Source organism: Choloepus didactylus, chromosome 11 (assembly GCF_015220235.1).
Source record: "Choloepus didactylus isolate mChoDid1 chromosome 11, mChoDid1.pri, whole genome shotgun sequence".
NCBI lineage: Eukaryota > Metazoa > Chordata > Mammalia > Pilosa > Megalonychidae > Choloepus > Choloepus didactylus.
The window spans coordinates 19,216,304-19,241,821 of record NC_051317.1 but is presented as its reverse complement, the minus strand read 5'-3'; the positions used below and the strand labels follow the sequence as shown (position 1 = coordinate 19,241,821).

General features: G+C 44.0%; 1 protein-coding gene across 1 annotated transcript in view; it reads left to right on the top strand.

Moving 5' to 3' along the window:
* GALNT10 (polypeptide N-acetylgalactosaminyltransferase 10) overlaps positions 1-25,518 on the top strand; it is a 244,112-nt gene that overhangs the window by 186,403 nt on the left and 32,191 nt on the right. The window contains exons 5-7 of the mRNA XM_037799553.1: positions 11,864-12,049; positions 15,895-16,078; positions 21,250-21,367. Coding sequence (XP_037655481.1) covers positions 11,864-12,049; positions 15,895-16,078; positions 21,250-21,367 — 488 coding nt within the window. The remainder of the gene's footprint in view (positions 1-11,863; positions 12,050-15,894; positions 16,079-21,249; positions 21,368-25,518) is intronic.

The following is a 25,518-nucleotide window of genomic DNA, read 5'->3' as shown; positions in this document are numbered from 1 at the left end:
ATTACTGACTTATGTGCATTAACCTTGTATCCCGCTACTTTGCTAAATTTGTTTATTAGCTCTAGTAGCTGTATCGTCGATTTCTCAGGATTTTCTAGATATAAGATCATATCATCTGCAAACAATGACAGTTTTACTTCTTCTTTTCCAATTTGGATGCCTTTTATTTCTTTGTCTTGCCGGATTGCCCTGGCTAGCACTTCCAGCACAATGTTGAATAACAGTGGTGATAGCGGGCATCCTTGTCTTGTTCCTGATCTTAGAGGGAAGGCTTTCAGTCTCTCACCATTGAGTACTATGCTGACTGTGGGTTTTTCATATATGCTGTTTATCATGTTGAGGAAGTTTCCTTCAATTCCTACCTTTTGAAGTGTTTTTATCAAAAAGGGATGTTGGATTTTGTCAAATGCTTTTTCAGCATCTATTGAGATGATCAATTGATTTTTCCCTTTTGACTTGTTAATGTGTTGTAATACATTGATTGATTTTCTTATGTTGAACCATCCTTGCATGCCTGGAATGAACCCCACTTGGTCATGGTGTATGATTTTTTAATGTGTCTTTGGATTCGATTTGCAAGTATTTTGTTGAGGATTTTTGCATCTATATTCATTAGGGAGATTGGCCGGTAGTTTTCCTTTTTTGTAACATCTTTGCCTGGTTTTGGTATTAGATTGATGTTAGCTTCATAAAATGAGTTAGGTAGTGTTCCATTTTCTTCAATGTTTTGAAAGAGTTTGAGTAAGATTGGTGTCAGTTCTTTCTGGAAAGTTTGGTAGAATTCCCCTGTGAAGCCATCTGGCCCTGGGCATTTATTTGTGGGAAGATTTTTGATGACTGATTGGGTCTCTTTGCTTGCGATGGGTTGGTTGAGGTCTTCTATTTCTTCTCTGGTCAGTCTAGGTTGTTCATATGTTTCCAGGAAATTGTCCATTTCCTCTACATTATCCAGTTTGTTGCCATACAGTTGTTCATAGTATCCTCTTATAATTTTTTTAATTTCTTCAGGATCTGCAGTTATGTCACCTTTTTCATTCATTATTTTGTTTATATGGGTCTTCTCTCTTTTTGATTTTGTCAGTCTAGCTAGGGGCTTGTCAATCTTGTTGATCTTCTCAAAGAACCAACTTTTGATGGTATTTATCCTCTCTATTGTTTTTTTGTTCTCTATGTCATTTATTTCTGCTTTAATCCTTGTTATTTCTTTTCTTGTACTTGGTTTAGGATTGGTTTGCTGTTCATTTTCTAGCTTCTTCAGTTGATCCATTAGTTCTTTGATTTTGGCTCTTTCTTCCTTTTTAATATATGCGTTTAGTGCTATAAATTTCCCCCTTAGCACTGCTTTTGCTGCATCCCATAGGTTTTGGTATGTTGTGTTCTCATTTTCATTCGTCTCTATATATTTAGCAATTTCTCTTGCTATTTCTTCTTTAACCCACTGATTGTTTAGGAGTGTGTTGTTTAACCTCCAGGTATTTGTGAATTTTCTAAGTCTCTGATGGTTATTGACTTCTAATTGTATTCCATTGTGGTCAGAGAATGTGCTTTGAATAATTTCAATCTTTTTAAATTTATTGAGGCTTGTTTTATGTCCCAGCATATGATCTATTCTGGAGAAAGTTCCATGAGCACTAGAAAAGTATGTGTATCCTGGTGATTTGGGATGTAATGTCCTGTATATTTCTGTTAAATCTAATTCATTTATCAGATTGTTTAGGTTTTCAATTTCCTTATTGGTCTTCTGTCTGGTTGATCTATCTATAGGAGAGAGTGATGTGTTGAAGTCTCCCACAATTATTGTGGAAACATCAATTGCTTCCTTTAGTTTTGCCAGTGTTTCTCTCATGTATTTTGTGGCACCTTGGTTGGGTGCATAGACATTTACGATTGTTATTTCTTCTTGCTGAATTGCCCCTTTTATTAGTACGTAGTGGCCTTCTTTGTCTCTCAAAACATCCCTGCATTTAAAGTCTATTTTATCTGAGATTAATATTGCTACACCTGCTTTCTTTTGGCTGTAGCTTGCATGAAATATTTTTTTCCATCCTTTCACTTTCAGTTTCTTTGTGTCCCTGTGTCTAAGATGAGTCTCTTGTATGCAACATATTGATGGATCATTTTTTTTTGATCCATTCTGCGTATCTATATCTTTTAATTGGGGAGTTTAATCCATTTACATTCAATGTTATAACCGTGAAGGCATTTCTTGAATCAGCCATCTTATCCTTTGGTTTACGTTTGTCATATTTTTCCCCTCTGTCTATTAATATCCTTTATTGTACCCATACCGAATCTCTTTAGTACTGAACCTTTCTCCAAGTCTCTCTGTGCTTTCTTTGTTTCTCTGTCTGTAGGGCTCCCTTTAGTATCTCCAGTAGGGCAGGTCTCTTGTTGGCAAATTCTCCCAGCATTTGTTTGTCTGTGAAAAATTTAAGCTCTCCCTCAAATTTGAAGGAGAGCTTTGCTGGATAAAGTATTCTTGGCTGGAAATTTTTCTCACTCAGAATTTTAAATATATCGTGCCACTGCCTTCTTGCCTCCATGGTGGCTGCTGAATAGTCACTACTTAGTCTTATGCTGTTTCCTTTGTATGTGGTGAATTGCTTTTCTCTTGCTGCTTTCAGAACTTGCTCCTTCTCTTCTGTGTTTGATAGTGTGATCAGTATATGTCTCGGAGTGGGTTTATTTGGATTTATTCTATTTGGAGTTCGCTGAGCATTTATGATTTGTGTATTTATGTTGTTTAGAAGATTTGGGAAGTTTTCCCCAACAATTTCTTTGAATACTCTTCCTAGACCTTTACCCTTTTCTTCCTCTTCTGGGACACCAATGAGTCTTATATTTGGACGTTTCATATTATCTATCATATCCCTGAGGTCCATTTCGATTTTTTCGATTCTTTTCCCCATTTTTTCTTTTGTTCTTTCATTTTCCATTCTGTCATCTTCCAGGTCACTGATTCGTTGTTCAACTTCCTCTAGTCTTGTACTATGAGTGTCCAGAATCTTTTTAATTTGGTCAACAGTTTCTTTAATTTACATAAGATCATCCATTTTTTTATTTAGTCTTGCAATGTCTTCTTTATGCTCTTCTAGGGTCTTCTTGATTTCCTTTATCTCCCGTACTATGGTCTCATTGTTCATCTTTAGTTCTTTGAGTAGCTGCTCTAGGTGCTGTGTCTCTTCTGGTCTTTTGATTTGGGTGCTTGGGCTTGGGTTATCCATATTGTCTGGTTTTTTCATATGCTTTATAATTTTCTGTTGTTTTTGGCCTCGTGGCATTTGCTGAACTTGATAGGGTTCTTTTAGGATTTGTAGACCAATTGAAGTCCTTATCTCTAATTTATCAGATCTACAGCTTCGTGGAGTACACTTTCTCTAACTAACCAGCAGGTGGCGTCCACGAACCACCTGTTCTCCACAAGCCAGTTCTCCCCTGCTTAGCCTTTTTGATGAGTGGGGGAGTGAGTCTTGTGGGGTCCAATTGGTGTACCAAGCTTGTGTGTGTAGTTGGTGTTGCCTGCCCTGTATATGGGGCGTGTTTCTGGGCAGTCAGGGAGGGGGGGGGTGGCTCTAACAATCAAATATCCCTGGTGATCCTAGAGTTTTAAAGCTGCTGCAATAGTCTAATCCTTCAGTTCAGTCCTGCCACAGTTTGTCTCTGCCACTGACCCACAAGTCCTTGGTATTGGCGTATGGCTCCTGAGACTTGCAAGTGGGCCCCTCTTCCAGGCCGTGCACCCCGGGTCCTCTGTTGAGGGATGACTGTGCTATGTCACAGGTGAGTACCGTCCCCTCAGGGCAGTTCTGGGCTGCTGGGCTGTGTAGGGAGGCTCCCAGTCTGCTGAAATGATGGCTGAATGGGGCTTTGTTAATTCACACTGCTCTACCTTCCCAACTCTGGGACAATCAGCTGAGGTTGCAGGGAAGGCTAATGTCCACGCCCAGTTTTGTGGTGTGTGCCTGTTATTTGAAGCACTTCCGTCACACTGGGTTGTCTGGGGCAGTTCTGGGCTATGGGGCTGGCGATGGGCAGGAGTGTTTCCTGTCCACCAGGATGATGGCTGTGAGCGGACACCCCCCTTTTCTTGGGAAGTTGTGGTGTTTAGTGAATTTTCTCAGCCACTGGATTATTGCGTTTTGTCTCAGAGCTCTCCTAGTTCTGCTCTTGACTTGACCTGCCCAAATAGCAAGTCTTTGAAGCTTTCTGTATTGGGCTTCTTAGAGTAATTGTTTTAGAAAAAGAAAAAAGGATTAAAAAAAAAAAAAAAAACGGGCCCTCCTCAGAGATCTAATGGGTTATTGAAATGCTAAGAGACAAAGCAACCAGGGCCATTAAGGAAAGGTCCACAGGGCAGAGAGATCAGCTTTTCTTCAGGATTTGCATATGCGCCTCAGGGCCCTTCCCCTTTCTATGTTCACCAGAACTCCAAAAATCCTCCGCTTTTATTTTGGAGTTTTTCGGGTTGTTTTTTTTCTATGCCTGTCTCCTCTCTGCTGGGCTGGCTGCTCTCAGATTCTCTGGTGTCTGGTCTCAGTCTATCTATGGTTGGAGTTTGAATCAGTAGAATGAGTTTCCGATAAGGGCTGCCACTGCAGTTCTCCCTTCTCCTTCCCGGAGCTGACAGCCCCTCCTCCCCCGGGACTGAGCCTGGCAGGGAGGGGCGCGGGTCCCCTGGCCGCAAAAACTTACAGATTTCGCTGATCTCAGCAGTTCCACGTTTTCATGAGTGTTGTATGAAGTATGCCCAAAGTCAGATTGCTCTGTGGTGTCCAGTCCACGCAGTTCCTGGCTTTCTACCTACTTTCCTGGAGGAGTAACTAAAACATACAGCTCACCAGTCTGCCATCTTGCCCCGCCTCTCGCTATATATCTTTAAAAATCTGTATTAGCTTTTTATAAGTGATGCCAATTTTCCATTTATGGTGCTTAAAGATTCCTTTAAAAATAAATTTAATTAACCAAAAACAATTTATACAGTGAGAAATAAGTTGGTTTATAGAAAACAACTAAAATAATCATAATAAGGTAGGTGGATGCAGCAAAAAAATTGTGACAAGTGTGGTATATGATTGTCAGAGGTTGGGAAAACACTAGAAGAAGGAGGAAAGCATCATGTTCTACTGAGAACCCAGAAATTTACTGCCTAAATGATCTCAGCCAACTTTCTTAGCTTCTCTGAGCACCTGTTTTCTCATCTGTAAAATGGGGAGACCCATAACGCGGAGTGATTTTATGAACCAAGGGTGATAGAATATGTGCAGCTGCCTTGAAAATTGTAATGTACCTTGTCAGTGAAAGTGGTTCATTCTTATATGGAGTGAGAAAAACAAAAATAAAATGCAACTCTGGCTCAAAACACAGCTCTGCTGTAACTGTGTACCAGCGGTACTTCCTGCCTTTCTCTGGCCCTCAGCTTCCTGTCTATAAAATGAGATTGAACTACTCCCGTGATTTCCAGTCCTGGCCGTGTATGAGAATCACCTATGTGTCAAGTAAAACTCAAGCTGCCCAACACAAGCCTAGATCTACAAAATCACAGCCACAGGCTCACCAGGTGATTTGGGTCCCCCCCACCTCCGATTTAGGAGGTCCCTTCCGGCACTAACCTAACCCCAGTTCCGTAAACTCAAAACAGGATTCGGGGCTTGAGTAAGGAAGGATGATCACCCTAAGGCCTGACTAGGGCATGGGCTTCTGTGAGGACTGGGCCCAGGGCCCCAGAAGACCTTCTGGTCCAAAACCCTGTGCTCTGAGGAGACCGGTGATGGGCTCACTGTGCCAGAACTGGGATCACAACCCAATTCTCCTGATGCCACTCTAACTTTCTCAGCTGAGAGAGAGAGGAGGAATGTGTTGTGTTTTGACCAATTTAGAGTGAGATGCACAGAGATCTTAAGTGTATACTTTCATGGGTTTTGACAAATATATACACCTGGGAAACCAACACCCCGATCGAGATATGTAACATTTCCTTACCCCCAAAATTTCCCACACTGCAAGGATAAACAGTGTTCTTAATTCTGTCTTCACGGACGAGTGTGGCCATTCATGAACTTCAAATGAATGTGATCATACACTATGTTCTTTTTGTGTCTGGTTCTTTGGTTTACTAATGATTTTGAAATTCACCCATGTGGTTAGATGTCTCTGTAATTTTGTTGTTGTTTTGTTCATTTGTTCTTTGTTCTATTGCTGAGTGGTAATCCATTGTGTGGCTAGACCACTATTTGTTTATCCGTTTACCTGGTGGTGAACATTTAGGTGGTTTAGTCTAGTTTGGGGTTATTATAAATAGAACTACTGTGAAACATACTTGATCTTTTTATGGGTGGATGTTTTTATTTCTCTTGGGTAAATGCCTAAGAGTGGAATTTCTGGGTCATAGGATAGTTGTGTGGACATTTGTAAGAAGCAGACAGTTTTACAAAGTGGTTGTAACACATTCTAGTTCTCCCAGCAAAGTACGAGAGTTCCAGTTGCTCCACATCTTCTCCAATACTTGATATTGTTCTTGTTTTTAATTGTGGCCATTCTGATGACTGTGTAGTGAGTGGTCTCTTGTGCTTTTAATTTTTGCTTCCCTGATGTTAAACACCTGTGACAGTTTGATGTTTTATGGATCCCAGAAGATCATGTTCTTAAAGCTAATCCGTTCCTGTGGATGTGGACCTATTGTAGATGGGACCTTTTGATTAGGTTTTTTCAGTCGAGTCCTTTCCAAGAGGATGAAATTCAAAGAAAGAAACAGAGAGAAAAACAGAAGCTGACAGAGAAAAAGAGAAGCAGAGAATGAAAGCCAAAGATGGAGCAGCCAGAAGCTGAGAGCACCGAAACCCAGGAAAGAAGGACCAGCAGACACTGCCATGTGCCTTGTCATGTGACAGAGGGGTCCAGGGTTGCAGGATCTCCTGTTGATTCCTTGATTTGGACATTTTATTGTAAATTCCCATTGCTAAAAGCCAACTAATTTCTGGTATATTGCATTTCAGCAGCTTTGGTGAACATCTTTTCTTATGCTTATTGGCCTTTTGTATATCCATTCTTTTGTGAAATGTCTTTTCAGGTTTTTTTGCCCATCTTTTAATTGTTTTCTTTTTATTGTTGTTTTGTAACAGTTCATTAAATATTCTGCAAACAAGGCATTTTGGATACAAGTATTGCAGATATTTTCTCCCAGACCGTGGCCCACCTTGTCGTTTTCTTAGTGATGTCTTTTGATGGTCAGGTTTTTAATTTTGATGAAGTTCAGTTTATCAGTGTTTTCTTTTGTGGTGCTTTTTGTGTCCTGTTTAAGAAATATTTTCCTACCCCAAGGTCATGAAGATATTTTCCTATGTTTTCTTCAAGAAGCTTTATGGCTTTAGCTCTTACATTTCGATCTATAATCCATTTAAAATTATTTTTTTGCTTATGGTTCTAGGTAGGGTTGAGGTTCATCTTTTTTCAGATGTTTATCCAGTTGTTCTAGCAATAGTTGTTGAAAAGTCTTTTATTTCCTCGTTGAATTGCCTTGGTGCCTTTGTCAAAAATCAATTAACCATTTATAGATGGGTCTATTTCTGACCTCTCTGGTCTGTTCTATTGACTTCTTTCTTTATTCTTTGCCAGTCTTGATTATTTTAACCTTATGGTAAGTTTTGAAATCAATAAGAATCCTCCATCGTTCTTTTTTTTTCCAAGATCGTTTTGCCTATTTCTAGGTCATTTGCATTTCCATGTAAGTTTTAGAAACAAGTTGTCAATTTCTTAAAATAATACAGTTGGATGGGATTTTATTGAAATTACATTGAATCCATGGATCAATTTGAGGAGAATTGACATCTTAACAATACAGCGCTTTCCAATCCATAAATATGATTTATCTTTCCATTATTTGGGTCTTTATATGTTGAAGGCAATTATAAATGCCATTTTAACTCACTTTACAGTTGGTTTTTGCTAGTATATAGAAATACAATTTTTTCAAAATTTAACAACTTTATGGAGTATTTTAAGTATGCAGTTTAATGAATTTTTAAGAAAATTTATATAGTTGTGAAACTATCACCAGAATCCAGTTTTAGAGCTTTTCCATCACCCGCAAAAGTTCCCTTGTGCTTATTTGTAGTCAATCCTCATTCCCAATCCAGCTCCAGGCAACAACTCATTTCGTTTCTGTCTGCATAGTTTTGCCTTTCCAGAAATTTCATATAGATGGAGTCATATAATATCTAGATTTATGTGCCTGGTGTCTTTCATCTACCATAATACTTTCAGGGTTCACCGTGTTGTTACATTAGCTCATTCCTTTTTTACTGCTGGGTAGTATTCCATTGTATGAATATACCACATTTAATTTATCTAATCATCATTGTTTGATCTTTGGATGGTTTCCAACTTTTAGCTATTATGAATAATGTTGCTATGAACATTTGTGTACAAAACTTTATGTAAACATTTATTTTTATTTCTCTTGGATAGATACTATGAGTGGAATTACTGGGTTATATGGTTAAGTGAATGTTTAACTTTTATAGAAATTGCTGAATCATTTTCAGAAGTATTTGTACTATTTTTACACTGCCACCAACAATATATATGAAGATTCTAGTTTCTCCATATCCTCACCAACACAAGGTAAAGTCAGTCTTTTTTTAATTTTGGCTTTTCTAGTTGGTGTATCAGTTTGTGGTTTTGATTTGCATTTTCCTCATGCCTAATGATGTTGAGCCTCTTTTCATGTGTTCATTTGCCATTTATATAACTTCTTTGTGGAGGTGTCTATTCAACTCATCTGTCCACTTTGGGGAGAGTCATTCGTCTTCTCATTGAGTGGCAAGAATTCTTTGTGCATTCTGTACACAAGTACTTTATTAAATACATGTTTTGCAAATATTTTTTCCAAGGCTCCAGTTTGTCTTTTCATTTTCTTAATGATTCTTTTGATGATCAAAAGTTTTTAATTCTGATGAAGTCCAGGATATCCTGTTTTTTTCTTTTATGGATTATACCTTTGGTGTCATTTGTAAGAAACCTGCCTAACTCAATACTTCAAAGATTTTATCCTGTGTTTTCTTCTGGAAGTTTAATAGTTTTAACTCTTTCATTTAGGTCTCTCACCTATTTCAAGTTAATTTTTGTGTGGTGTAAGGAAAGGGTCTAAGTTCGTTCTTTCTTTTCCTTCTTTCTTTTTTTTTTAATATGGTTATTCAATTTTTCCAGCACCTTTTATTGAAAAGAATAACCTTTACCCAGTAAATTACCTTGTCACCTTTCTCAAAACTCAATTGTTCATAATTGTGTGGGTTTGTTTTTGAATTTTCTGTTCTGTTTCATTGGGCTATACATCTATCCTTTCGCCAATACCACACTGTCCTGATCATGGTAGCTTTATAGTAAGAGTTAAAAACAAGTAATATAAATCCTCCAACTGTTCTTTTTCTAATTTGGCTTATATAGATCCTTTGTGTTTCTGCATAAATTTTAGAAGTGAGTTGTCAATTTCTACAAAAAGTATATAGGATTTTACTAGAACTGCATTGAGCCTATAGGTCAATTTGGGAGAATTGATGTATTAACAATATCATCTTCCAGTCCAGAAATATGATTTCTCCATTTATTTAGATCTTCTCTTTTCTCTCAGTCATGGTTTGTAGTTTTCAGGGTCCTGCATATCTTTTGTTAATATATTGCTAAGTATTTTTTTAAAGAGGTTCTCTGGAGATGACTACTAGACATAATTATAGGTAGGCTTAGCCTCCCCTTTACAACCATAAGTTTTACCTGAGCAAGCCTCAAGATCGAGGGCTTGACTTATAAAGTAGGTGGTTCCTTTTTGCTGACAGGGCGACGCAGAAATGAAACACAGACACAAAGTTAAGATTTAAGGGAGCAGGGGACCCACAGCATCGTGTGCCAAGTGGGTGCTGATGCACCTGTGCTCCAGTTATTTATTAGTTTGTTGCACAAAGCAAGACTGTGCTACGTGATCAAAAGCATTCAGGGTCTCTCAGATATTAATCTTTACATCCTGCTGCAGATAAGAAGGAACAATCTGGGGTCAGTGGTTAACACTGCTGTCATAGTCACAAGACACACATCTTTACAAAGCGTGCCTGCACGGCGTTCCATGTAGGCTTGCAGCCCAGCGTTCCAGGCCACCACCCCGGACATGGTCTAAGTGACATGAAAGGCTTGGTTCCCCACAGTTCCTAAGTTCACATAGCATATGTTATATCCACAATAATCCATCCATATCTCACATTATCATCACTTAGTTGTACAATCCTCATCACTCTCCATTTTAAACAATTCTCCCAACCAAAAATACCTAGTAGCTCTTGTCAACCCTTAATTATTTGTCTCTAGTGTTTGTGTAGTACTAGTGTGGTATTCCTATTAATTATAGTCCCTAGTATGCAATAGGTAGATTTTTCCCATATACCTTTCTGTTGTCAACTCTCTGTGCTAGTGTCATACCTTAGAGGTATATCATGCAAGCACCTATCTATATTTGTGGTGCTAATCTGTGGGAAACATGCCTTTAAACAACCCCTTTCCTATATATATATATATATATATATATATATATGTATGTATGTGTATATATGTATGTATATATATGTGAAATACATATATATGCTAAGTATTTTGTATATTGATGCTACTGTAAATGGTATTTGCTGCTGTTGTTTTGCTACAGGACTTCTTTACTAGAAAACTCCCTAATGCATTTGAAATCGGCAACATTTTTTAAAAGTTAAAAGATGTGCTCCTTAAAAATTGTGTATGTCTATTATATAGCTCAAGATACACCCATAGTAGGACACTATGTGTATAATAGTCATTTAGTAAATATCTCATGACTGAGTAATAGAATGGAACTCTAAAATGCAGTTATTTTCCTCTTGAATACCTTCAGTAACTTAAATTAACAGCTTAAAAAGCTTGTCAAGTATCTGAGGTATCTGCTTTAATGAATGGACATAACTCATTTGTGACCAGCAATATTTATTTATGCTAGGTGTGCTCACTTTTCTTGAGGAGGTTAGGCATGGTCCTTGCAACATTGTTTATAACATTAATTTGCTCAGTAACCTCTTCCTTCATACCTAGTACTGTAGTGAGGTTCCATAGTTTCTTATTCAAAGGATGTCAAATTGATAAGAGTTCAAGAAATTTAGCTACAAATCAAAGCCTGAAATGAGTGATTGATAATTTGAAAGGGCCTCTTAGGAGTACTGAACTGATGGTGGGGAGAGGAGTTTGCACACTGGCTTCATTCTCGGCAGACTTCCTCCACCACCTCCTATCCCCTCATTTTGCCAAAGATCAACAGCACTCCAGGCTCATGGCCAACCAACTTAGCAAACCTGGCAAAAAAAGAGGAGCCTCAATTTTCAGGACTCACCCAGGTCTCATGGCCATCCCTGAACCAATCACTGTGGCCAAGGAAATGGAATGTTCTGATTGGCCAGGCCTTAGCCACATGACCCTCTCCCTCTTGGCGTGGAGTTAGCCCCACCCAAGCCTGATGGACCAAGAAGAGGAGGGCCAGGTCCCCAAAGAAAAATCAGGGTGTTGTTACCAGAAAAGGAGGGAGTGGGCCCCAGCCAGGCAGAAACCATGTATGCCCACACCCTGGTACAGAAGATGTGTTGTGTTCCAGGCCTGGCACTATCACTTGACCTCTTTGAACCTCAGTTTCCCTTTTTCGCCTTGTGTAGCATGTGCGTGATGACCCCTGCCCTTCTTAGGTCCAATGAGGCAGTGTACCAGAAAGTTGTGTGTAAACCCTGAAGTACAGTGCACATGTAAGGAGGGGATCACAAGAACAATTACTAAGCAGCCGTCCCTCTGTCCTCTTCTGTCTCCCGCACAGAGCACCTGAAGAAGCCACTTGAAGACCACATGGCCTTTTTCCCCAGTGTGAGGATTCTCCGAACCAAGAAACGGGAAGGACTGATAAGGACTCGGATGCTGGGGGCCTCGGTGGCAACTGGGGACGTCATCACATTCTTAGACTCACACTGTGAAGCCAACGTCAACTGGCTGCCCCCCTTGCTCGGTGAGGGAGCCCCTCCCAATCTACTACAGGTCCCAGGCCACCACAGCCTTCTGTAGGGAGTCATCAACAAGGGTTCCCTTGGTTGCTTGGGATGCGCCCAGCACAGTGCCTAGGCCATTAGGGATTCAGAAGGTCAGAAGCACGCAAAAGGACCTGAAAGTCCATTCAGTCCCTTCCCTTCATTTTACAGGGAAGGAAACAGAAAATCAGAGAGGGGAAGTGACTTGCCCAAAGTCACACAGCACGTTAGTGTCTGATGGCATGATTGCTTCCCTCAGATTACTTGAAGTTTTGTTGGAAAGTAAGTCAGCGCCATCTATTAAAAGCCAAATTGTGAGGTGACATTATCTTATCACCTCAGAGTAGTTACCATTCACTACACTGCACTGGGGCCCACGCAGGTCACAAACCATGCAAGATAGGAAGTATCCCATTTTTATGCTAGAGAACACTGAGGGTCAGAGAAGTTGAATGACTCGTTTGTTGCCTTGGGCCATTAGTGTCAAAGCTACCAGTTGTTTAAAGCCCTCCCATGGTCCACCTGCCTCCCTAAATTTTTCCTCTCAGAAAAGAATTCCTGACGTATATCAAGGGAGAGCTACAGACAGAGGGCAACAGATCCAGGAGTCGCTCATGATAGTCTTGGGGTCAAAATGGAGATTTGAGGCTTGATGCTGGGCAGTGAGGTGGCCTAATAGCTGGTTGAAGGTCCAGGCTCAAATCCTGAGGAGTCCAGCTTTAGGGAAAGCAGTGAGCTGATATCGACAGGCAGACTTCAAAGGGGAAACGTGCCATGGAGACTTGAAATCTGGGCTGGAGACAGATTGGAAAAGAGAGTTCTCAATCCAGGGAGAAGAGTTAATTCCTCAGGAATGGGTGGGTAAGCTCTCCACAGCAGAAGCTTAGGGAGGACTGAAGTTTAGGACAAAGTTGAGTGTGCATCAGACTCACCTGGTGGACTTGAAACACAAATGGAGTGTCTGATTCAGGAGGTCCTGGGCGGGGCCTGAGAATTTGCATTTCTGACACGCTCTCAGGTGACGTCAGAGCTGCTGGTCCAGGCCCCACAGTGGTTAGGCAATGCAAGGACAGAAAGGAAAACCTACACAGTTAAATGGGAGAACCCAGCAAATTTGTTTTCTAACACAGACGAGCATGGAACTTTGTTATTATAAGCTTCCAATCCCAAGAGTCCAGGATCTCACTGGGTTAGGAAAAGGATATAACCCAGGATTTCTGGTAAACTGTTTATTTAATTAAACCAAGAGAACTTCTACATCTGCCTCTCATTATCCAAAGATGAGAAAAAGAAAAAAGGCTTACCATAAATCACCTAATTTATAGTGCTGAAGGAACAACCCAATTGTAGGGTCATTCAGTGACTCACAAAGAGAATGAAGTAGAGGGGCACGAAGCTGAGCTTGTAGCCTAAATAGCCCTTAACTCTGTTTCTATGGAAATATATGAGGGTAATTATCATAATCTGCAGGCACACATGGAAGAAACATTCCCCCCTCTTTTTTTCTTTTCTTTTTTTCCAGTGGAATTGTGAACCAGTGTATAGATTTTAAAAGCTGTCCCTGCTAATATCAGCAGCCATTGGGCTTCACCATGGCTTTTGTCTGAACCCATTAACACCTTCATGCACAGCTCATTCTGCCTTTTTTTGGAGAGTAGGCATTTCTGAGCCTGGAGAGGATCTGCCCCCCAAAGGAAAGCCACTGCCGATCTTCATTTCCTTCATCATCATCATCATTATAGTCCCTTAGCTTTTTAGACCACTTCCCCATTTGAATTTGATGGTAGAGCGGGCAAGCCAAGCATTATTATTATCCACACTTTGCAAATGAGAAAACCAAGGAGCAAAGAGTATGAGGGAGATGCTCAGCCTTCCAACTTGTGCTTCCAAGTGAGCTGCTTTCAATGACCCTGGTCACAGAGGGTGTTGGCTGAGTGCGGACCCTGGGCTAGAGGCTCTGCTGTCCCGCTCATTCCTCCCAGAGACCCCGTAAGAGAAGTGCTGTCCTCCTCCATAGTGTAGCCAGGGAATCTGAGACTCAGAGGTGTCAGTTACCCTCATCCCAGGTGATACCACTAAGAGGATTTGAACTTGGGCAGTCTGTCCCCAAGCGGGCACACCACCAGGGAATGCAGCCTCCCTGATGACACCCCCTGCCCCCTGCCTCCCCCAGTCTGCACCCAGCAGAGCACCGTGTCCTCTGCACAAACCATCCTCAGATGGGAAATCCCCCAGAAGCAAAAACCCCCAACAGCCATGACTCATTAGGAAGGGAGGCCCTCTCTAGATCTTTCCCCTAGAAGGTTCTTAAGCTTCATTAAGAATCCTCAAGGAGCTTTTCAATAAGGCAGACCCAAGACTTATCCCCAGAAATTCTGATTCAGTGGGCCTGGCATGGGTGGGGGTTGGGGTAGGGGTTGGGGAGAGGCGATGCTGGGTGTTTGTTAAGTCACTTCAGGTGCTTTTGGCACTGGTGCCCCCAGTCCACATGTCAGGATACCCTGCCCAAGGACATTTCCCAAACTTTTTGACCATGTCCTACTGTTAGAAATACTTTGGACATCACAGTCTGGTACACCAGTGCCCACACAAGCAGTATGACTAAAACACAGTTCCTGAAAGAGTACCGTCCCTTATCACCTGGAATAATGCATCCTGATAATAGTCTTTATTGATTCATTACCAAAAAAAAAAAAAATCAACAACAGTACGCACACAAAATTGATTTTGTGACCCACCTATGAATTGTGACTTGCAGTTAAGAAAAAGGCAAAATCCCTGCTTTCTCTCCTGGAAGGAAAACGGGCTGTAGCTTGATGAGGCTTGGGAAGTAGGCAGCTGCTGGCCCACTCTGGCCCCGCCAGGCTCCCTATTCCATGTCTTGAATGTGACTCCTGGCCCAAAGCAGCAGTCGCCCGTGCACAGCCCACTTGCCCCTCTGGCAGGTTGCCTGCCCCTGACAGCTCACTGGGATCCCCTGGCTGCAGTCAGAGCTTCTGGGAGGGGGAGCATTAAGACAAGAGCATGCCAAAGCTTGAATTCTGTCAGTAGGCTAAGCAAAGAGTAAATTTCATAGGATCTCTTCTGCCAGGCTTGAAAGGGACCATAACGCCATCTGGGCCAAAGCCCCCATTTCCCGCCTGCATCACCTGGTCTATGCACTCCTGTAGGGTGGTGGTCCACCAAGCTCTGCTCACACACCTCCAGTCAGGGGAACTCACTACTTCCTGGAACAGTCCATTTCCTCGTCCGTAGTTCTGACTGTTGGAAAAATGGAACTGAAATTGGTCTCACATGGAGAGCCATCTGTTCACTGACTGCAGCCAGGGTGTGCCAGTGAGTGTCAGGGGCAGACTGTCTGCTCGGAGGGACAAGTGGGCTGCACTGGGGTGACTGCTGCCTGAGCCAAGCGCCAGTTTCTGGGCCCTCATAGAAGGAATATATGAATCTCTTTTCCTAAATGATGCTGATCACCAACAGGCCCCTGTGCTGCACACTTTTCAAGCATTATCGTGTGCAGGCCTCATAACCTATGAGATGGAGCTGCTGTTTGTCCCCATTTCACAGAAGAGAACACAGGATCTTGGAGATGTTACTTATGCAGCCGGCCAAGCGCCCCAACGTGGGGGGCAGGATGGGATGGAGCCCCGGTCCCTCTTGCTTAAAGCCCACACTTTACCTTCCCCTGCACAGCTTCTTAAATTCAAGCATTCACAGAAACCACGGGGGGTGCATGTTAAAAATATGAGCAAGCTACAGAGCAGGTCTGTGCACTTTGCTTCCCCACGACCCTGCCTCACCTGATAGGCGTGTCTTGGCTCCTCAGACCGCATCGCCCGGAACCGCAAGACCATCGTGTGCCCAATGATCGACGTGATTGATCACGATGACTTCAGGTACGAGACGCAGGCAGGGGATGCCATGCGGGGCGCCTTTGACTGGGAGATGTACTACAAGCGGATCCCGATCCCTCCAGAACTGCAAAAGGCTGACCCCAGCGACCCATTTGAGTAAGTATGTGCACCCCAGGCTGATGGCCTCCCCACCCCCACCCCCACTCCCCCTCCCACACACACAGCTCAGGGTGGCTCCTCCCCAGAAAGTCCAGTGCAGAAGTTCTGGCTTCCTGGCCCCACCCAGCAACTAGGGTCCAGCATCCCCAGTTGGAAGCACAGCCCCCTGCAGCTTATCACAGAACCTTAGCTCATGGTCGGTCAAGCTGTCCACCCTTGCCCACCTCTACAGTTTGCCACGATTGCCAGATGGTGGTGAGTAGAGTTACTCATACTCTGCTCAGCACCAACCACCCTCTTCAGTCCTGGCACCCAATTGTCATCGTCATCACTATGTACTGAGTATATCCCAGGCATAGTGCAGAGTTCATCACACCCTGATCTGATTCAACCTCCCAACAACCATTTGCGGTAAAAATTATTATCCAAGTTTTCCAAACAGGGCAACCAAGCTTTCAAGAGACTTTCTCATGTCAGACAGCCATTAAGTCTAGACTAGACTAGTGGCAAAGACTAGATGCAAATGCAGGTCTGTCTGCCGCCAGAGTCAATTTTTCCATTCTATTATACTCTTGGAAGTATTAGGGAAATAAGGACTTGTCCTGCAGCAAAAATTTGGGGATGGGGAGTGTGAACTGAATTCGGAGCATACTGGAATGAAAAAGCCGGAAGGAACTATAGATGGTGGGTTCCAACCCCTTTGCAGAGAAGGGGACTGAGGCCCCAGGAGAGGGAGGGGCTTGCCCTGGGTACACAGTGAGCTAAGCAAATAACAGAACCCAATCCCCTCTCTTCTACACCAAGCTCTGGAAAGGGCATTTTCTTCAACAGTGGGCTCACCATCCCTGCAGCTGCCATGGGAGCCATCTGTCTCTCCTGCCAAAGGTGTGGAAAAAATCTTTGGATACAAAGCCAAAGTCCTGGCTTCCATGCCTAGGTTAGCTTCCTATCACTGCTGTAACAAATGACCACAAACATAGTGGCTTAAAACAACAAATTTATTCTCTTACAGTCTGGAGGTCAGAAATCCTAAAATCAAGGTATGAACAGATCTGGTTCCTTCTGGAGTCTCTAAAGGAGAGTCCATTTTCTTGCCTTTTCCAGCTTCTAGAGGCCACCCACATTCTTTGGCTTGTGGCCTCTTTCTGGCCCTCATCGCCAAGCCAGCAGTGTGGCATCTTCAAATCTCTGTCTCTGACCATACTCTGTGCTTCACATCTTTCTCCAACCCTGGTCTCCTGCCTCCCTCTTTTAAGGACCCTTGTGGTTGCACTGGGCCCACCCTAAATAACCGAGGAAAATCTCCCGATCTCAAAATCCTTAATCACATCTGCAAAGTCCCTTTTGCTGTATAAGGTGACATACCCACTGTTTCCAGAGATTGGACATCTTTGGGGACATCTCTGGCGACCATTATTCTGTCTACCACACCTGCCTCACTCCCAACAACAATTTGACCTCCAGTCCACCCCCAACATCTCGGTGCCTCACCCTCCTCACCTGAAAAGGGGGGCAGCTGGCAGCTCAGCAGAGTTCCTGAGGGGAGGCCCTAACACTGCTGGCCCCAGGGAAGACTCCCAAGTAGAAAGAGCTGGGCTCAGCTGGCCGGGGGCACTGGAGTCGCATGAGCCAGGGGTGGAGGGCATGAGTCGAGCCCATGTGCTCCTTGTGTAGGTCAGACTTTTGTGTCCTTCTCCTGACCTGCTTTATCCTTCAAACGTAATCGAGCACTACTTTAGATCCCTTCCTAGTAAAAAGGTGCTCAGATGCCCCTTATACCTCAGGGTCAGTCCCAGTTGACCTGAATTCTTGGGAAATGTGAGTAACAAGAGTAACTAACATTTGGCCTAAGCTGGCAGGGCAATTTCTGCAGACATTACTGCACATAATCCTCACCATAGTGTCCTCAGGTGGAGTAGAATCATCCCCATTTGACCAATGAGGACCCTACAGGTCAGAGAGGGTACAAGGCTTGCCCAAGATGACATGGCAGCAAAGGCTGAGGTAGGGATGGGCTGCTCCAGAAAATGGAATTTTCATGGTAATCAGAACTCTTTTCATTGTTTGAACGCTCGCCATAAACAGACTTGAGGGTCCTAGATTTGAAAGGTACTTAAGGATGGGTCTTAGCCTTTTCATCCTCCTCTTTGTATTATGAGGAATAGGCAAGTCCAACTCATGCAGCTTGTTAGTATCAGAGGCCCAGATGCTTTGCCTGGGGCTCTCCATCTCCTCATCTGGAGAGTGAAGGAGTTGGCCTCACCCTAGAGCACTCGGGCCCTCAACCCTGGCTGCACACTGAAATCACCTGGGAGCTTGTAAAACCACCCAAGCTGCCTCCCAGACCAGCAACACGATAGTCTCCAGGGCTGGGATCCAGCATCTTCGTGTCTAAAAGCCTCCACAAGTGATTCTGATGCTTTCTGAGGGACTCTCCACCCGTTGTATTCACTGATTCTTTCCAGAAGTCTCTTCTGTACTTTACGTGGACCAAACCCTGGAGGTGGCCACTAAGGAAAGTTGGTCATTTTCCACACACCTCTGCCTGGTCCCGGCAATCTGCAGGCCCGGCAGGGTGTAATCGTGTTTGAATAACGTACCTTTGGCTGCAGCTCATCCACTCACTAATTGCATCCCCTGGAGCAGATTATGTGGTGTTTCTGATTTTCAGATTTCCCCATCTGAAAAGGGGCTAGGAATGGAGTTTCACGAGAGCTGGAGATAATGTGGGTAAAGTGAATAGCACAGATTAGACCCTCAGAATTGTTATCACTGAACATAGCAAAAAATTGAACAGCCTGGGAGGAGAATCTTTCCTCCGGAAGCCAAGCCTGGAGCATCTAGAATGCCTTCCAGCTATTAGCCTCCCTGTTCTGCAGGAGCTCCTGGGCCCCTGCTCTGGCTTCCGCTCTGCCTGGTTTTTATGTGCAGTCTTGGGCTTGATGTCCCATGAAGCACTCGGCCAGAAACACTCTCTGCCTCTACAAGCAGGATGTTTATGGCTCCAGTCAAAGAAAAACAAACTCCACAATCTTCACCAGATAAAGGGAAATTGATACTAATGACACCTTATTTTCTTACAGTCTTGGATGCTTTTAAAAACACACCAGCCACGTGAGATAGGTGTAGCTGTACCTCCATTGTGTGCATGAGGAAATAGACTCAAAAAGCTAAATCAGTGTGGTTCAATAGAAATTTAGAATGGGAACCATGTATGTAAATTTTCTAGTAAATAAAAAAATGTAAAATGAAACAGGTAAAATATATTTCAATAATATACCTTATTTAACCCAGTATATCTAAAATAACATTGTTTCAGAACCTAATCAACAAAAAAAATTATTAATGAGATACTTTATATTCTTTTTTTCATGCTAAAATCTGGTGTGTGTTTTCCACATTTTAATGCACGCTGATCACATTTCCGGTGCTCAGTAATCATGTGTGCCTGTGGCTACCACGCTGGACAGCACAGGGTTAAACGGCTCTCCACTTCATCTCAGGTCACACTGCAAGTTTAGGAGAACTGAAATCAGAGTGGGGGCTCCCCATCTTCTGGTCCCCTGCCCTTTTCACTCTTCACCTGCTTCTTTGTTCTTTCCTGGCATGAGGCAGCATGTTGTGATGGCTGGGGATGGGCTGTGGCATAGCTTGTAGTTCACACCCAGCAGTGCTGCTGAGTAGCCATGAGCCCTGGAGCAAGTTCCTCAGCTATCTGTGCCTCAGTTTCTACATGGGTAAAATAGGGGTGATAACATTGGGGCTTACCTCATAGTGTTGATGTGAAAAGTAAACTCATTTAAATAATACATTAGTTTAGCACAGCACCTAGCATGGTCAAGCCCTCATCACATATCCCCTTTTAAAGATCTCCCCTCTCCTGTGCTATAGAGGCTCATCGGCTACAGGAAGCCTGGGGAAAATGAGTGGGTTAAATAAGGTTTTTTTAAATGAGCCTGCTTCTCAGGAGCTGGCAGGGATCCTGAGGCCAGAAGAGGGAGAGGAGGTTGCTGTTGGAATATTCTGGCTGGAGGGTTTGGAGTCTTCCAGAGGAGCCAGACAAGGACACAGCCATTCTGTGACAGATTGCCACTCAGCAAACCTTGTCCCACCTCTGGGTGAGGTGCCGGCCCTGTGTGAGGAGCCATTGGGGAGTCAGGCAGGCAGCACCACGGGCACCCCACGATTATCGTCCTGTGCCCTTGCTGATGCCGTGTTTCTGGGTGCCTTCCTCTACCCTCAGTTCTCCCTTGTCTGAACCCACCTGGGATGCCAGCTTCTCTGGGCACCCTTCTTTGACTCTTGCCCCAGCTTCCCTCCTCGTCCCCTGAAGCTAGAAGCACATGCTCACTCCTTCTATGTGTTATGGTGAGTGCTCTGTCTGCACCTCCCAGAGGCCTCGTTACTCCCTGCCTGATCTTCTGGATCCTTCTTTCCTGAGGTGGTCACCCCACCATACTGAACATTCCCATTCCAACTCCAGTTAACCTCAGTGTTCTTCCAGCACCTGTCACAGCCGATACTCAAGCCTTGTTTCTTGAATGAACCAATGAGAGGATGAATGAATGAAGTTACTCTTGCCTCCCAGTTTGATGGAAATAGCAGAGATTGTGGCTTTTTCTGTAAACACCGCAGCAGAACAACTGTCCATGCTGAGCTTAATGATAAAGAATCATGAGAGGAACATGGTAGAAAATACAGATTCCTAGGTTCCATCCCCCAGAGATTCTGTTTCACTAGGTCCGGTGTAGGACCCTGCCAGCTATGTATTTTTTCATCTTTCTAAGAGAACCCATAGCATAGAAACGCTTGGAAAGACCTCATTTGGACCATTTAACTAATGGGAGGACTAGAGATAGAGATGACACAGCTACAAGGCCCATGGGGAAAAGGACCGTGATTTCCTTTCACAACTAGTCTTAGGTGTTAACCATGTGAAAGGAACTTTGGATCAGTTTGGCTAAAATGTAGGGTTTATGAAGGGAAGTTGTAGGCAAGAATGAAGAAAGTCTGGGGCCTTGCTCAGAGGAGCCTTGGATTCACTGCACACCCTTGGACTGTGTTCCCGGAGCAGCAGGGAACACCATCATTAGGAAACAGCATCATCAGACTGCCTGAGGAGCACACAGATGTCCTCATATTCACACCACATTTTTCTCCTCTGACAGGTCTCCTGTGATGGCCGGTGGACTTTTCGCTGTGGATCGGAAGTGGTTCTGGGAGCTGGGCGGGTATGACCCAGGCTTGGAGATCTGGGGAGGGGAGCAGTACGAAATCTCGTTCAAGGTGAGCCAGCTGTCCAGGAGCCCCTTTCTCCTTGGCATATGTCCTGGCAGGCTGCCTAGTGTCCATCTGAGCCTGGAAAGGCTCTGGGGGTCTCTGGGTTCTGTTGCCACTCTGTTCCTTGGGTCAAAAAATCAGGGACCAGAGAGTCCCTAGATGTTGGAGTAGGGGATTCCAAAGACTGCTAAGGGCTGGTCATAGGCACAGCTCTACATGGCATTTGCCTTACATCTTTTCCTAAGATGGCAGCATTGGAATAAGACAGGTCTCCCTCCCAATAAAGGTGGCATATCTCTCATTGAGCTGCTCAGCAAACCAGTAGTGGGGAAGAGAAACCAAGAAGGCCAATCAAGATCTGTAGGCCTAGAGGAATGCTCTGCTCCGAGAACAGCCACTGGCCTCCTCCAAGTTGGCCTGAGCATTTCCTGGTCAGCCCTCGAGAATTCCCTTCAGTGTCTGTCTCTGATAGAGTTTGACATAGAGACCAGTAGATAAGAAGTCGAGTTGTAGAGTCAGAAAGGCCTGGATTCAAAGCCCAGCTCCACCACTCATTACTCGGTGACTCTGGGCCAGCTATATTACCTTTTTGAGCTTCCTTTCCTCATCTGAAATAAGGGAATAATACTACTACTTTACAGAGCTATTGGGAAGATTAAATGAGGTGATGTCTAGAAGGTGCTTAGCTCACAACCTGGGGAGATGGCCAGCGATTAATAATTAATAGAAATTGTTAAAGATTCAATTAATTAATATAGCCTATTTGACCAGTCCATGTGCTATAGAAGCTTCCTGACAATGGTGGTAAAGGTGATAGCAGTTACTAGTTAACCACTCAACCTTCTGAGGCCATGTTCTCTTTTCTGGTGGGATTCTGTCTTGTTCTCACATGAAGAAGGGAGTGTACTAGCTTGTCCACACCCTTGTGATGTGCCAGAACCTGCTTCTGACATCCCTGGGACCCCTGGCCCATGAGGGATGGCCAGCACGCTGCCGAGCTGAGCTCCTGAGTCTGGCATCAACATTCTATGCAAAGGATTGTTGTCTAGCATGGTGGTTAAGACTTCTGTGCTGGGGCCAGATTGCCTAGGTCAGGTGCCAGCTCTGCCACTTCCTACCAGCTAAGTGCCTGGTCAAGGAATCCTCACTCACGGAGCCTAAGTCTCTGCTTCATGAAATGGGTTTAATGATGCTTTAACCCTCATAGGGTTGTTGGGAGGACTAACTAACATCAGGCTTATGGGATGCTTCTCAATAAATACCTAAAGATGGTATTATTATTATCATTCTCAACACCGGGTTGTTATCATCCACACCACTGGTTGAGCAGTTCTGAGCTGGGGCACAGAAATTCTTGGTGAGCAAGAAAACAACCACCTAGAATTCTACTGAAACATTATTTTGGTTTGAAGAGTACTTTGTGTCTGTTTTGACCTCCAAAGTTCTGAAGTCCTCTCCCATGAAGGGACAGCCACTAAACAAAAATAATAGAATTAGCTGGGAGTGATAGCCCAAATATTTAACGATTATTATGGCACAGACACCAACCAGTCAGAACAGATGCCAGCTATAAACAGCAGTGCATTCACTCTGATGTGTAAAGAATGGATTTCAGCCCTGACCAGAGCTAATATTAAGTGCTTACTGTATACAGGGCGCTGTGCCAAGCTCTTCACACACGTTGGCTTATTGAATCCTCACAACTGCCTGGGGGTGGGGGGTATCATTATTGTACCCATTTCACAGGGGAGGCAGGTGGAGCTCAGACCAAGACCCCACCCAGCTGGAAGTAACAGAGCAAGGACTTGACTGACTCCAAAGCCCATGCTATGACCTGATATGTTTTATAGTCCTCTGTAGGGACCTCAGAGACGAGCACTTGAGAGGAAAACCAGCCTGAGAAAGTGGAGGCAATCTCTCATCCTTTCCTTCTCAGTTTTTGTCTCCTCCTGGGGTTATTGCTAATTTACTTGGATATTCCATAGCCTCTCAACAAAGTGAATTAATAACAGTCTAAATCAGAAATAGCAAATAGGCTTTCTCTCCCAGCCAACTCTGATCCATTGGTAGGGGCTTGCCCCAGTTCTGGGTTATATGTATTCTGAGACTGCATCTGAGCTTATCAGAAGAGGAGCAGTGATTGATTAGTGATGTCTGCCATGGATGCAGGTTCAGTCAGTGATGGTACATGTGCACGTAGTCAGTATCCTTAGCCCATGCAATCTAGTTTTGCAAATGTGAAACCACACACAAGGAATGAGACCATTTTAACTTAGTTCCCCAATCTGTCAATTAGACAAACTTGATTTATGAGGTTTTCTATCAAGTTTGCTCCCAGAAATGGGCACACCTGTGCTCTGAGTTCTTACCAGAAGGTAAACGTCAATAAGAGAGGGACCTTTAAGGACCTTTGTGTCTTTATTCACTGCTGTATTCCAAGTGTCTAAAGGATTGTCTGCCAGGGAGTAGACACTTAATAAGCATTTGTTGGATGTATCCTCAGAGCAGGTGAGTCACAGGCCAGAACCAGCCTCCGAGCACCTGTCTGGCTCCTTGGTCAAGAAGTCCCCCTCCAGAAACTCCTTCTATGGAGAATAGTGAATGGAGAAAGATTCACACAAAGGGATTTCTAAACCCAAAATGATTTCATTCTATGTGTTTCAAAGACCCATCTAATCATGCTCATCAGGCAATTACGGCAGAACAAATGGCATTTTTCTCCATGCAGTTTATTTACGAAGGACTTGGTAATGAAGCCATATTGGAAGTCTCTCATCCAGGAGGGGCAAGGAGGCTGGCTTGTGTTTCATTTCATCCAATTATGTCCTTTACTCTCTAGAGGAAATGAGATAGTGTAATGAGAAGGCTCCCAAGGTCCAGGAGGGAGACTTTTCTCCCTTGGCTTTCTCTCCCGGCTCTGAGAATGCAAGTCCCTGGAGCCAGTGACAGCCCATCTGCCAGTGCTTTGTCTTCCTGCCCCTGTGCAAGGCTGGCCCTGGGCACTGAGGGGATCAGGCGAGCCCCTTACCGGCTGGGACTAACCCCTCACTGAAACACCAGGTGTTCTCTTTCAGCCCAAAGGGCTGAATCCCCTCTGATTAATCTCTGCTCAGATCCTTTTTCTTCTTGGTGACAGAAAAGAGACTGGTCTGAAAAGCATTGAGTGAATTTTCAGAAATTAAGAGGAATTGATATGTGCCGTCAAGGCTGATGGATTAATAATTTGGCTCCAATTCCAGACCAGGCCATCTATCCTGATGGGAAAACCCCAGAAAAGATGTTCCAAAGCCTTTGAAATTTCTAGAAGGATCAATGACTCTTCTCTCTCCCCCCCCCATCCCTCTCTCCCTCTCCCTCTCTCCCTCTCTCTTTCTCTTTTTCTCTCTCTCAGCCAGCAGAGCTTTTGTTCCCAAAAGACACAGTCACACTATCAAGGTTCTCTTGCTTGGGTCTAGAACCTTCCAAGTTCTAGCGGTTGGAAAATCCTTAACAACACAGCCTGGCCTGCGACTGCCTTCACTAGCTGGCCCTTGCTTATCTCTCCAGCTTCCCCCATCCTCCCACCTTCTGCATTAGTCTGTCCTAATTTTGTTACAAGTGACCAAACCTAGTCAACCTAGTTTAAGTGAAAAACCAGAATCCGTCGGCCACATAACTGAGATCCCAGGGTAGATCCTGCAGGCCCGGCTGGCCCCAGGGACTAGATCATCTCATCCTGGCTCAGCTTCTCTCAGGCCCTTGACACGGCTTTCATCTGGGGTGACCTCCCTCCAGGAGGCCCAGCAGCCACAGACTTCAAGCCCAGTGGAAGTAGAGTTTTTCTTTCCCATCATTCCAGTACAAGTCCCCAAATCGAGTCTCATTGGCCTACTGGCTCCATGACCATCCCCAAGCAAGCAACGTTCTCACTGGTCAGAATATAGTCCCATCATCCCCATCCTGGAGCCTGGAGGGTGGGCATATCTGGTTCCCCAAAGGAAAGTCTAGGCACTGTGCCCAGATGGGGAAGTGGATGTGGGGCAGGGAAAGCCAAAGATGTCTGCCTCACCCAGCCATATAGGACTGTTCTCAAGCCCCAGCTATGTGCTAGGCCCTCTTTGGAGGCCAAGGTTTTGCATGCACTGTAAATTCTTCCTGAAATGCCTTTCCTTAGTGTG